At 46.9% G+C, this 14521-nt stretch overlaps 1 protein-coding gene across 9 annotated transcripts in view; it reads right to left on the reverse strand.

Moving 5' to 3' along the window:
- Window positions 1–14521, reverse strand: part of LOC118364064 (growth factor receptor-bound protein 10-like) — a 90743-nt gene that overhangs the window by 35390 nt on the left and 40832 nt on the right. For all 9 annotated transcript variants that reach the window (XM_052489698.1, XM_052489693.1, XM_052489692.1 and 6 more), the window contains 2 exons: window positions 1660–1918; window positions 276–408 (listed from right to left, as the gene is read on the reverse strand). In XM_052489698.1, the coding sequence (XP_052345658.1) occupies window positions 276–408; window positions 1660–1918 (392 nt within the window). The remainder of the gene's footprint in view (window positions 1–275; window positions 409–1659; window positions 1919–14521) is intronic.

Consider the following 14521-nt stretch of genomic DNA (forward strand, 5'->3'; position numbering starts at 1 on the left):
GAAAACCCTTGAATGAGTAGGTGTGTCCAAACTTTTGACTGGTACTGTATTTTGGAGTGGCGGAAACGATTCAGCAGAGGCAACCCGTCACTGCTAAATGAATATAGGGGAAACACTGATTCTGATTAGAGATAATGACAATGGGAGAAATAAACCAAACTGCTGTGGGACTGTAAGATGTACGATACCATACTTTAGTGGCCATTTTTAAGAACAATCTTCATGGTTAGCTAAGCTACCATATTAAGGAGTGAAGAGAAGGGTCTCTGACTTACGTATGTGCCTGAGGGCTGACACGGAGGTAAGGACCCAGGGCTGAGGACAGGAGAGCCGGAGAGCTCGGGAAAGGGGTTGGGGATGGCTGGCAGAGAAGACGTCCGGAGCTGCTGCTCCTCTTCCTGCAGTCTCCTGAGAATCACAACATTCAGGGATGGACATTAACAAAGTGGGGGACAGACACACACAGACAGACTGAAAAAGCTGTTATGAAGCAGATGAATGGAGATCATGAGAACATGAGGACAGTCTCCCCTGATATAAACCCAATGCTTTGTGGCTGAATATGAAGAATGAATAATCCATGGTTTCACAGTGAGTGAGACTGCTGTCGAGCCGGGGCCTCATGCCCATTTCTCTCTGATCACTGCACTGTGAGCTGATTCTTTCTGCCACACCACAGGAACACTGCCAGCATTTGAGGAGCTACTAATTACATTCAATATTCATCAAACCATTATTTCATGCAGTTTCAAGAGCAAAGTGCCCATTTCATGACCTGCTGCAAGAGCAACAGCCTGTTCATTCACTGTCTGCCTGTCAATGAGAAACCGACTAGGGTTGCGTCTCCAATGGCACCCTGTTATTCCATTTATAGTGCACTACTTTTGAACAGGGTTTATTGGGCTCTGGTCAAAAGTAGTACACTATGTAGGGAATAGGATGCCATTTGGGATGTAGCCCCAGACTGTCAATCAGAAACAGACTAGCATCTGAAGTGAACTGCAGCAGCGAGGCAGATAGCCATCATTAGCATCTCTCTACACTTTCTCCAAACCCAGGCGGGGAGGGGAGTTCAAAAGGAGAAGTGTTTGATGCAGTTCCATGTGAGTCAGGAGCAGGGTGCTATTCGGAGGTCAGGACTGAATAATAAACTGAACCATATCATTTCAATCTGACAGAATACACCAACGATACAGCTCATTACCAGCCGGTGCCAAACTTTCTCGAGGGATCCAAAATAATGGATGCTACAACTCTGACAGACTGGTTTAGATTGCATTAAGACCGGAAGTGAATCAAAGTTCCTCTCAGCTTATGGGAGTAGTTGACACCCTGTTTCTAGAATTAAAGAGAATTATAACTTGGTCTCCCCCTCTGCTAAGCTATGTTAGGACAGGGGAAGGGAAAGTGATGGGTGGGATGGGTCACGCAGAGATTGCTAATAGGCAAAACGATGAACACATAAGCACATATACCTGTCCTCACAGAGCATGCTGGGAACAGGGTATGGTCCCTTGTTTAGATGTAGAGGACTTGTATCTATCAGGTGTGTGTGTGTGCTCACTAACAGCATGCCAGACAAACAACTGTGTCCAGTAAGTGCTGTGTGTGTGTGTGTGTGTGTGTGTGAATGTACGCGTGCCAACACAGTAGACATACCTGACGGCGAGGATGTGCATGGGCTGGGAGCGTCGGCGTCTCTGTTTGGGGGAGGTGGTGCTGTGCTGCAGCTCGCTGTTGGAGGTGTGGGTGTGGGGGGGCATGGGGGCGCTGCGGTGGTGGTCGCGGTGCACATGCACCTGGCCGTTGTGCTGCAGGAGGGGAACCGACTCAGACTGCACGCTGCTGCATGTGGAGTACAGGCTCTCGAACGAGGAGTTCATGTCATTCACCAGCGCCTCCAGGTCCACATCATCTTCTGTAGGGGGAGGAGGGAGAGAGAGACAGGAGAGAGAGTCTGTGTGAGTGATATTGAGAGAAACACAAAATTGTGTGTGTGTGTGTGTGTTATACCATACGCACATCCCAAAAATCTCTAGGGCACCAGGTTGACCCCTACTATTCACGTGCTTTATTCCTGCATGTCGGTTACATGTGTAAGAATCTACTTCTCTCAATACTTCATGCACACCCGTCATCACCAACCGGTCAGGCAGTGTAGCTGCACACACACAAAAAACCCTAACATGACGTAGCTTAATCATCATCATCACCAACCAGTCAGGCAGTGAACCTAATTCACCTGTTGAAACACTCCCTACGTTAACTACATGTTCATGTTATCAAGGCTCTCTATCTCTGGGGAAGACTAGAAAACAAGCCGAGACCTGTAGTCCCAACACTCCCATCCTTCAGCATAATCACTACAGGCCTCAGGGTAAGAGATCAAACCAGGCCATTGGTTAAGAGGCACAGAGGTCACTCCCAGTGAGTCAATGGTGGATGGAAGTTTTGACAGTTCAGAGGTATGTCCCAAATGGCACCCTATTCCCTATATAGTTCACAAGGTAAGGAATATGGTGCCATTTGGGACGTTAGTTTCATTACTGTGGGGGAGTGTCTGCAGGGGATGTCATCTCCTAATAATCATTATCTCTGAGACAATGAACAGCCAGTAATAGAAAACTACTGATATATTCTCAAGTGTCCCCTTTTATTCACCACTGCTATACTGCAGTTACCTATTTCACCACTAGATGCTGCTCAAACTCTACCGTGCAATTCAGGCCTTTGGATGTCCACTGTGGCAATTACAATGTTCTGCACTGTATGCTATCGTTACCTGGCTGGGCAGGGGAAAGTAGAAAGACCAACGCAATTCTTCATTCATTTATTCTATGTTGTGGTTTTAATCAATCACTTTGAATGGTGAAATCTATAGCAAGTGCAACAGGGCACACCACATTTTCTAAATGTCGCACCATGTTATCGATTGATTTGCAAGCCTAAATAGTATACATTTTTGATCCAAATCTTAGAATTCCTTCAAAATGAACCATTGTACACATTTTCAAATGTAAAGCATGTAACTATAGCCTACAATTCAAGCAAATAATGTACCATTGAGAACAGTCCCCAGTATCTCCCAACAACCTATGCTGACCCAGTGATGCAGTTCCTACCCCGGCCACCCTTTTGAGGAACCTTTCCTGAAATGGTGTCCCCTAACCAGCTACATCACAGGTGCCTAATCTGTCAGTATTAATAGTCAGTGAGGTAAGCCCCTTCTCTACAAGATCCTGGAGAGTTAAAGACACACGTAGGCTACAGAAGTGTACTGTACAGTCTAAAATAGCTTTGTGTTAGGTGAATAGTATTCATGTGTTTTCTAACAAGATAACATAAAGTTACTTATACCTAAGTAATCAGGCATGATGTCTACATGTCGTTACATGTGGGGGTGAAACTCTAGAAAGGAAGATCCAATCCGATCAAGATATTTGGGGACATGGTTGGATAATAGCCATACTAGGTTGTCAACAATAAGTTTATGGCCCAATTTATTAGCTAGAACCCGTGACAGGCAAACACACACACACAGCCCAACGTGGCAACAGGGCCAGGGTTTTGTCTTTGACACTGTGTTTAGAAAATTGAAAAATTGCACTAGTGGGGCTTGGCAGAAGTTTTAGGGACATAAACATCTTTATTTATGCCCGTCAAACAAGCAACAGACAGCAGGCCTGGCCCTACAATATTACTGCCATAAATTAGACACTCATAAATTCGACAGAGACAGGATGGGACAACAGGCAAAGACAAGAATGGAATTGGGAAGAAGCATATGGAGAACAAGGTTAGCCAAGCCAGGGATTGAAGGATAGGATGGGATGGGAAGCGACGGGATGAGGATGAAGGACATGGACAAGGCTAGCGGAGCCAGGGATCGAAGGATAGGATGGGATGGGAAGCGACGGGATGAGGATGAAGCACATGGACAACAAGGCTAGCAGAGCCAGGGATTGAAGGATAGGATGGGATGGGAAGCGACGGGATGAGGATGAAGCACATGGACAACAAGGCTAGCAGAGCCAGGGATTGAAGGATAGAATGGGATGGGAAGCGACGGGATGAGGCACATGGACAAGGCTAGCGGAGCCAGGGATTGAAGGATAGGATGGGATGGGATGGGAAGCGACGGGATGAGGATGAAGCACATGGAGAACAAGGCTAGCAGAGCCAGGGATTGAAGGATAGGATGGGAAGCGACGGGATGAGGATGAAGCACATGGACAACAAGGCTAGCAGAGCCAGGGATTGAAGGATATGATGGGATGGGAAGCGACGGGATGCGGATGAAGCACATGGAGAACAAGGCTAGCAGAGCCAGGGATTGAAGGATAGAATGGGATGGGAAGCGACGGGATGAGGCACATGGACAAGGCTAGCGGAGCCAGGGATTGAAGGATAGGATGGGATGGGATGGGAAGCGACGGGATGAGGATGAAGCACATGGAGAACAAGGCTAGCAGAGCCAGGGATTGAAGGATAGGATGGGAAGCGACGGGATGAGGATGAAGCACATGGACAACAAGGCTAGCAGAGCCAGGGATTGAAGGATAGGATGGGATGGGAAGCGACGGGATGAGGCACATGGACAAGGCTAGCGGAGCCAGGGATTGAAGGATAGGATGGGATGGGAAGCGATGGGATGAGGCACATGGACAAGGCTAGCGGGGCCAGGGATTGAAGGATAGGATGGGATGGGAAGCGACGGGATGAGGATGAAGCACATGGACAACAAGGCTAGCAGAGCCAGGGATTGAAGGATAGGATGGGAAGCGACGGGATGAGGATGAAGCACATGGACAACAAGGCTAGCAGAGCCAGGGATTGAAGGATAGGATAGGATGGGATGGGAAACGACGGGATGGGGATGAAGCACATGGACAACAAGGCTAGCAGAGCCAGGGATTGAAGGATAGGATGGGAAGCGACAGGATGAGGATGAAGCACATGGACAAGGCTAGCGGAGCCAGGGATTGAAGGATAGGATGGGATGGGAAGCGACGGGATGAGGATGAAGCACATGGACAACAAGGCTAGCAGAGCCAGGGATTGAAGGATAGGATGGGATGGGAAGCGACGGGATGGGGATGAAGCACATGGACAACAAGGCTAGCAGAGCCAGGGATTGAAGGATAGGATGGGATGGGAAGCGACAGGATGAGGATGAAGCATATGGACAACAAGGCTAGCAGAGCCAGGGATTGAAGGATAGGATGGGAAGCGACGGGATGAGGATGAAGCACATGGACAACAAGGCTAGCAGAGCCAGGGATTGAAGGATAGGATGGGATGGGAAGCGACAGGATGAGGATGAAGCACATGGAGAACAAGGCTAGCAGAGCCAGGGATTGAAGGATAGGATGGGATGGGAAGCGACGGGATGAGGATGAAGCACATGGAGAACAAGGCTAGCAGAGCCAGGGATTGAAGGATAGGATGGGATGGGAAGCGACAGGATGAGGATGAAGCACATGGAGAACAAGGCTAGCAGAGCCAGGGATTGAAGGATAGGATGGGATGGGAAGCGACGGGATGAGGATGAAGCACATGGACAACAAGTCTAGCAGAGCCAGGGATTGAAGGATAGGATGGGATGGGAAGCGACGGGATGAGGATGAAGCATATGGACAACAAGTCTAGCAGAGCCAGGGATTGAAGGATAGGATGGGATGCGACGGGATGAGGATGAAGCACATGGACAACAAGTCTAGCAGAGCCAGGGATTGAAGGATAGGATGGGATGGGAAGCGACGGGATGAGGATGAAGCATATGGACAACAAGTCTAGCAGAGCCAGGGATTGAAGGATAGGATGGGATGGGAAGCGACGGGATGAGGATGAAGCACATGGACAACAAGGCTAGCAGAGCCAGGGATTGAAGGATAGGATGGGATGGGAAGCGACGGGATGAGGATGAAGCACATGGACAAGGCTAGCGGAGCCAGGGATTGAAGGATAGGATAGGATGGGAAGCGACGGGATGAGGATGAAGCACATGGACAACAAGGCTAGCAGAGCCAGGGATTGAAGGATAGGATGGGATGGGAAGCGACGGGATGGGGATGAAGCACATGGACAACAAGGCTAGCAGAGCCAGGGATTGAAGGATAGGATGGGAAGCGACGGGATGAGGATGAAGCACATGGACAACAAGGCTAGCAGAGCCAGGGATTGAAGGATAGGATGGGATGGGAAGCGACGGGATGAGGCACATGGACAAGGCTAGCGGAGCCAGGGATTGAAGGATAGGATGGGATGGGAAGCGATGGGATGAGGCACATGGACAAGGCTAGCGGGGCCAGGGATTGAAGGATAGGATGGGATGGGAAGCGACGGGATGAGGATGAAGCACATGGACAACAAGGCTAGCAGAGCCAGGGATTGAAGGATAGGATGGGAAGCGACGGGATGAGGATGAAGCACATGGACAACAAGGCTAGCAGAGCCAGGGATTGAAGGATAGGATAGATGGGATGGGAAACGACGGGATGGGGATGAAGCACATGGACAACAAGGCTAGCAGAGCCAGGGATTGAAGGATAGGATGGGAAGCGACAGGATGAGGATGAAGCACATGGACAAGGCTAGCGAGCCAGGGATTGAAGGATAGGATGGGATGGGAAGCGACGGGATGAGGATGAAGCACATGGACAACAAGGCTAGCAGAGCCAGGGATTGAAGGATAGGATGGGATGGGAAGCGACGGGATGGGGATGAAGCACATGGACAACAAGGCTAGCAGAGCCAGGGATTGAAGGATAGGATGGGATGGGAAGCGACAGGATGAGGATGAAGCATATGGACAACAAGGCTAGCAGAGCCAGGGATTGAAGGATAGGATGGGAAGCGACGGGATGAGGATGAAGCACATGGACAACAAGGCTAGCAGAGCCAGGGATTGAAGGATAGGATGGGATGGGAAGCGACAGGATGAGGATGAAGCACATGGAGAACAAGGCTAGCAGAGCCAGGGATTGAAGGATAGGATGGGATGGGAAGCGACGGGATGAGGATGAAGCACATGGAGAACAAGGCTAGCAGAGCCAGGGATTGAAGGATAGGATGGGATGGGAAGCGACAGGATGAGGATGAAGCACATGGAGAACAAGGCTAGCAGAGCCAGGGATTGAAGGATAGGATGGGATGGGAAGCGACGGGATGAGGATGAAGCACATGGACAACAAGTCTAGCAGAGCCAGGGATTGAAGGATAGGATGGGATGGGAAGCGACGGGATGAGGATGAAGCATATGGACAACAAGTCTAGCAGAGCCAGGGATTGAAGGATAGGATGGGATGCGACGGGATGAGGATGAAGCACATGGACAACAAGTCTAGCAGAGCCAGGGATTGAAGGATAGGATGGGATGGGAAGCGACGGGATGAGGATGAAGCATATGGACAACAAGTCTAGCAGAGCCAGGGATTGAAGGATAGGATGGGATGGGAAGCGACGGGATGAGGATGAAGCACATGGACAACAAGGCTAGCAGAGCCAGGGATTGAAGGATAGGATGGGATGGGAAGCGACGGGATGAGGATGAAGCACATGGACAAGGCTAGCGGAGCCAGGGATTGAAGGATAGGATAGGATGGGAAGCGACGGGATGAGGATGAAGCACATGGACAACAAGGCTAGCAGAGCCAGGGATTGAAGGATAGGATGGGATGGGAAGCGACGGGATGGGGATGAAGCACATGGACAACAAGGCTAGCAGAGCCAGGGATTGAAGGATAGGATGGGATGGGAAGTGACAGGATGAGGATGAAGCATATGGACAACAAGGCTAGCAGAGCCAGGGATTGAAGGATAGGATGGGATGGGAAGCGACGGGATGAGGATGAAGCACATGGACAACAAGGCTAGCAGAGCCAGGGATTGAAGGATAGGATAGGATGGGAAGCGACGGGATGAGGATGAAGCACATGGACAACAAGGCTAGCAGAGCCAGGGATTGAAGGATAGGATGGGATGGGAAGCGACAGGATGAGGATGAAGCACATGGAGAACAAGGCTAGCAGAGCCAGGGATTGAAGGATAGGATGGGATGGGAAGCGACGGGATGAGGATGAAGCACATGGACAACAAGGCTAGCAGAGCCAGGGATTGAAGGATAGGATGGGATGGGAAGCGACGGGATGAGGATGAAGCACATGGACAAGGCTAGCGGAGCCAGGGATTGAAGGATAGGATGGGATGGGAAGCGACGGGATGAGGATGAAGCACATGGACAACAAAGCTAGCAGAGCCAGGGATTGAAGGATATGATGGGATGGGAAGCGACGGGATGAGGATGAAGCACATGGACAACAAAGCGACCTTTAAGAGACTTTGGGTCATTGAGAAGTGCTGTATAAGTCCCATGTAATATTATTATTAACAAGACAAGCACAGCCAGTGACAGGATGGCTGAATGAAGCACGAGGACACAAGCATAGACAGGGATGGGAAGGAATGGAACGGGATGCTCGGGTTCAGGAACAGCAGAGGCTAGTGTGGCACAAGGCTAATAGAAGTCTGTCTGGAATAGAGCCACGGTCAGGAGTAGAAAGTCTGGTCCATCAGAAGGTAGATGCAGGGTCAGGGGAGCACTTGAAGGTTTAGACACTTAGGCAATTAGGCAATATGGCCAATATACCATGCCTAAGGGGTGTTCTTAGCACGACGAGTGCCCGGATACAGCCCTTAGCCGTGGTATATGAGCCATATACCACAAACCTCTGAGGTGCCTTATTGCTATTATAAACTGGTTACCTACGTGAGTAGAGTAGTAAAAATACATGTTTTGTCATTCCCGTGGTATGCGGTCTGATATACCACAGCTGTCAGCCAATCAGCATTCAGGGCTCGAACCACCCAGTTTATAATATCTAATAATAACGTCCATTACTCTCTGTTGTAAGGCACAGGCTCATGTCTCAAATGATGCATCTTTTTTACATTTCAAGTAGTCCCTGAATTAGGTTAGAGAGAGACTGGACTCTCTAAATGATGTTAATTACATCTGGCCTTGCATGTGAGATGTAGCAGGAAAAGGAATTCTAGTAGTAGTTATACAACTCCCTCCAGTGCCAGTGGCTAACACTAACCTGACATCCCCATGTAACATTGTCTCACTGGTCTAGAGATCCGTCTCATGCAGAGGCAAGGAGAAAGAGGGCGCTGTTCAATAACCTTAAATGGCTGTCACGCAATCAGAACGCTGGATACCTTATTAAGAGCAGTCGTCTCACTCTCTGATTAAATCAATCAGCAGAATTGACATTTTGGACTGAGAACATCTCGTTCAGGTTTCAGGCTTGTTTTGATATGGCTCAATAATACATTACAATATAATAGCCTCTTAGAAACAAATATATCAACTATTAAAACCAAGACTTAAAAATGACAGATATTGGCATAAGATGGAGGGAATGTTGGAACGTAACTAACAAAATTACAGTTAACAAAAATGTATGCTTAATCCAGTATAAACTAAAGTATAGAATTTATTATAGAAGACACAACATTCCTAAATTCTACAGCACAATGGCAGAGTCATGTCTTAAGTGTAAAACTAATAATTGCTCAATAATCCATCCCTTCTGGGAATGCTATAAATTCATAAAGTTATGGGTGGAGTTAGAAAGTTGTCTGTCAGAAGTATTACAGTGTACTTTAATCCGTCTGTCGGTATATTTCAAGACATGGCATATGAGGGTGCAGGGAGACACAAGATGGGTTGAAGAATACTTTTCTCGTCAATCGTCTTGAAAAAACATATACTTAAAAACTGGAAATCAACCAATAGTCAATCGTTAACACAATGGAAAGGTGCAGTCTGAGGCCATGTGGCGGAGAGTTATGTGGGCTCTGGAGATGGGGTGTGCTGTCGTTTGTATGAGTATGTTTTGTATTGTCAAAAGAAATCATCTAAACTTATAAAAAATATATATATATTTGCTGCGCTTGACTGATGTTGCCTAGCACAATGGATCCAAGACAATAGTCCCAAAAGTGCAAACCCTGCCCATCCAGACAGGCTTAATCAAACGCTCAAAGTATATATATATATATATATATATATATATATATATATATATATATATATATGTGTTTTATTTTTTTAATTTTTTTCCTTTATTTAACTAGGCATGTCAGTTAAGAACAAATTCTTATTTTCAATGGCGGCCTAGGAACAGTGGGTTAACTGCCTGTTCAGGGGGAGAATAACAGATTTGTACCGTGTCAGCTCGGGAGTTTGAACTTGCAACCTTCCAGTTACTAGTCCAACGCTCTAACCACTAGGTTACCCTAGTGGCTAACAAATACTAATTGAACCCACATCATACTCCTACTACTACACATATGCTCAGTCAGTCTAGAAGAGCGTCCATCCAACTGTAAGTCTGACAGCCTCTCACTGTCTCTCAGTATGACAACATCAGTCACAGACAATAACCTGAATAGGGGTCTGTCTTATTCAGGGCCTGTCCTGTTTGTATTCCCTATATAGAACACGACTTTTGACCAGGGGCCATAGGGCTCTGGTCAAAAGCAGAGCACTACATTGGAAATAGGGTGCATTACCTAGGCAATAGAGTGCATTACTAGGCAATAGGGTGCCAGTTGGGACACACACTTTGTCAGTAGTGTAGGGGCCAAGCCAGGGCTGGCTGGTGGCGGGGCGTAGCATAAAGCCCTCCACCGCGACAGAATGGTTCCTTCCCCCTGCTCTCTCTCAGCATTCCAGCCCGTCTGCTTCAACAGCCAAAGCTTCCCTTTTCACTGTCTATTATTCACCTTGCAAAAGGGAAAAGGATGGCAAGCCCTGGTGATGACTCCATAAAAGCTGTTTGGGATATTTCCGATTCTTAGCAGACCATTATATGGACCAAATTCCATATGGTTTATCTTTACAACCACTCAGTAATGTATGTATTCATTCTGATCTTCCTATCTGAATTAATTATGAGTGGCGGCGTCTCAACCAAACACCCCCGCCCTTTCCCAATGTACTGGTGCTACACACACACACACACACACACACACACACACACACACACACACACACACACACACACACACACACACACACACACACACACACACACACACACACACCTACTAAACTAAAGGAAAGTTTTTGCCTTGCTCTTATCAGTTCGGGATAACAGATCAAAAAGTACTTTAGTAAAAGTGATGTGTTGACAACGTAGCCCAGTCCCTCTAACCAGCCACTGTCAATTAGCATTCAAATGTGTAGAAAACAAAGAGCTGGCATGGCTGGGGAGGGTGGTAGTCAGGAAATGGCACAGCGTCCTTGGGATGTGATGAGGAGACCGGACAATAGGAAGACAACACAGGGAAAAATGTCCCACGTGAAAGGAATCAGTGGACCCATTCTTTCACGGTTCACACAGATACAGTCTTAACTGTACAGCGTGGTTATACAGTGACTAGGATAATACGGCACGCCAGTACACACCCACTGAGGACAGGAGGGGTGGAGAAAAAGCAAAGCAAAAATCAAAGCCCAATCAGAATGAGCAGAAGTCTGTTCTTGGGAAACACTTAATCAGTTTAAATCAGCATATTTCCTTTACATCAGCTACCATAATCTCAAAAGAACCACCCTCCTCACAACTAAAACCACGTCTTTCGCCTGAGGATTGGATATTGTCTGTTCCAAAACCTGAGCACCGGCCGGGGCAAAGAATACATTTTTCTTTATTTAACTAGGCAAGTCAGTTAGGAACAAATTCTTATTTACAATAACAGCCTCCCGGGGAACAGTGAGTTGCCTTGTTCAGGGCCAGAATGACCTATTTTTACCGTGTCAGCTCAGGGATTCGATCCGGCAACCTTTCAGTTACTGTCCCAACGCTCTAACCACTAGGCTACCTGCCGCCCCAAAGGAATACCTTTTAGAATAGGACTTACATTTTGATACTTGAAATACAAGTTCACTTCTCATCTAGAAAGTGTATTATTGGAGTGCATTGGTACCATTGATATGATTTATTACCTAGCAACTGTGTCTGTCTGGGTTTATGGCTGGGGAAGGCAACCCACACTGCCATCAGGCTTGTTTGTCCCAAATGGCACCCTATGGCCCATAGGGCTCTGGTCAAAAGTAGTACACTATATAGGGAAGAGGGTGCCATTTTGAGTACAGCCCTATGCTTCAGTCCTATTGTTCAGCCCTATGCGTCAGCCTAGGGTTGCAAAGGGAGGCTATATTACTTGAAAAACTTTCCAAGATTTTATGTAATCTATCACAAGACATCTAGTGGCCGTTTTGGGTACTTCAGATTATCACAGGTGTCTAATTATCTCTCTCCCTTTTAACATTATTCACTAAGTTGATGTTGGTAATGCCTCATAGAAGTGAGAGAAAGAAATCAAAATGAAATGTTTTGGTGGTGGGGGGTGGGACCTGGAGAAGAATGCCCTGCCCTGCCAGGCCTAGCCCAACTCCTCCCTGGGCCTGCCGTGTCTGGATCCCAACAACCCTGCTGAGGAGGGGCCCCTGAGATTCAGCCTCAGCCTATAGCTATGTATGTCCTCCAGATTCAGTCCCAAATAGCTCCCTATTCCCTTAATAGTGCACTACTTTTAAACCAGAGCCCTATGAGCCCTATAGTGCATTACATACAGCCTCTTCTACTCCACCATGACTTATAATTGAAGGCTGTATTATAACTCTCCACACTTCTCCCAAAGTGTGAACTTCCCCGTCATGGATTTAAAAGCATTTGCATTGGTGTAAAGATTGGCTGGAGAGAGTGCCCACCATTGTTCAATCCGTGACGGGGAGTGGGGAGTGAGTAAGTGGGTGGAGAATGAGGATGAGATCCTGCTGCTCACAAACAACCTAGCCAGGGGAGCAGCAGCAGAGGCTGCGTCCCAAATTGCACCCTATACTTATAGTGCACTACTTTAGACCAACGGCCACAAGTCACCTTTGACCAGAGCAGTGCCCATAAGGCTCCGGTCAAAAGTAGGGCACTAAATAGGAAATAGGGTGCCATTTGGGATGCACAGTGTAGTGTTTATCTGATCTCTCCTGCTAATCTCTCTCCCACCTGCCCAGCCCCTCTCATGGGAATGTATGGGAGAGAGAGGAGGAACCAATCTTTTTGAAGAAAGGGTAGCATCCCATGGGGTTTCTTTAAGAATGGAGCCCAAACACATTATTCACAGCATACCACAGTCCTGTATGACAAAGATCTCGTATTAACCCTTCAGCGACCAGACCACACCTGGCCTTCAGTGTAGCCTATGTATGAACATTTGTAAGTCAATAGATAAAGCAATAACACTGAACTAAAGGCAGACTGCAAGGCTGTGAATACTAGACTACTACTGCACCAGTAAATAGGACTTTATGGCAAAACTACCACACAAGAGACTTAAAACCTTTAGTCCCATTAACAGCCCAACACAACACCATGATACCCACACACACCCACACACAGTATAACATCCAAATAATCTTTCACCTCCTGTCGGACTAGTACTAATTCTCACTACTGACGTACTTAATTATCTGAAAAATGATAATCTGCAACCGGATTTAGCCATGTCAACAAAACTACACCTTGACATCAATACATTTCTTAATACAACAATGTTATAACATCTTATAAGAACATGTCACAACATACCCGGGTCAGTTTGTACAGTACATTTGTGTGTGTTGACAAATATCAGTCCTTTTAAAAGCAAACCTATAATAAACTGCTTCAATCCATCTCATTCCTAAAAATATCTCATTATTCAGGGTTCCGTTCCAACAAAAGACTTGTTCTTTCTGCCTAAAAGCACCAATGAGGTTTATGACAAACACACAAAGTAGGTCTTAGCCCTCGGCTCTATTCAAATCCTATAAGCACAAGTGTGGGTTTTGGGGAAAAGGAGGTCAGAATTTCACAGAGGATTATAGCACTACAACAATGTCATACCAGCAGAAATATGTATGTCTGTCATAAACATTGTGCTCTGGATTTAGGGATGAGCGTGAGTAATTGAGTACTCAAATACTCGAACGGTTGTCAAAACTTGGTCTTTGAGCAGAGGCAAAAGAAAATAGAATACTGTGTGGCGACAAAGCGTTGGGCACATCGCTCTCCTACCACGCTCTTCTGACAATTTGTGCTATGTCATTGATGTCATGGTGTGAATGGTTTGTCAATGATTATGAATTCCCTGCTATATATCAAAAGTATAACCAGTAGTAAATATAGGCTAACGTTAATCATTGCAGATTTTTTTTTTTTGCCCGCGCTACATCAGTCTGCTCATACAGGACTAATAAAGGCCCAGCATTACGTTTGTGAAGAAAGAAAAATAAAATATTGTTTTTTAAAATTCAGATCTTTCAGTGGGTGCTGCAGCACCTTCAGCACTCCTACTTTCCACAGCCAGGCAAGTCTGTCTGGTTTCTCCATCTTGTCAGCGCCAGGATCTCCATCTTGTCCATCTTGTCAGCGCCAGGATAGGCATCGGCATTAGAGTTCATAAATCTGCA

The sequence above is a fragment of the Oncorhynchus keta genome, chromosome 31, assembly GCF_023373465.1.
Source record: "Oncorhynchus keta strain PuntledgeMale-10-30-2019 chromosome 31, Oket_V2, whole genome shotgun sequence".
Taxonomy (NCBI): Eukaryota; Metazoa; Chordata; class Actinopteri; order Salmoniformes; family Salmonidae; genus Oncorhynchus; species Oncorhynchus keta.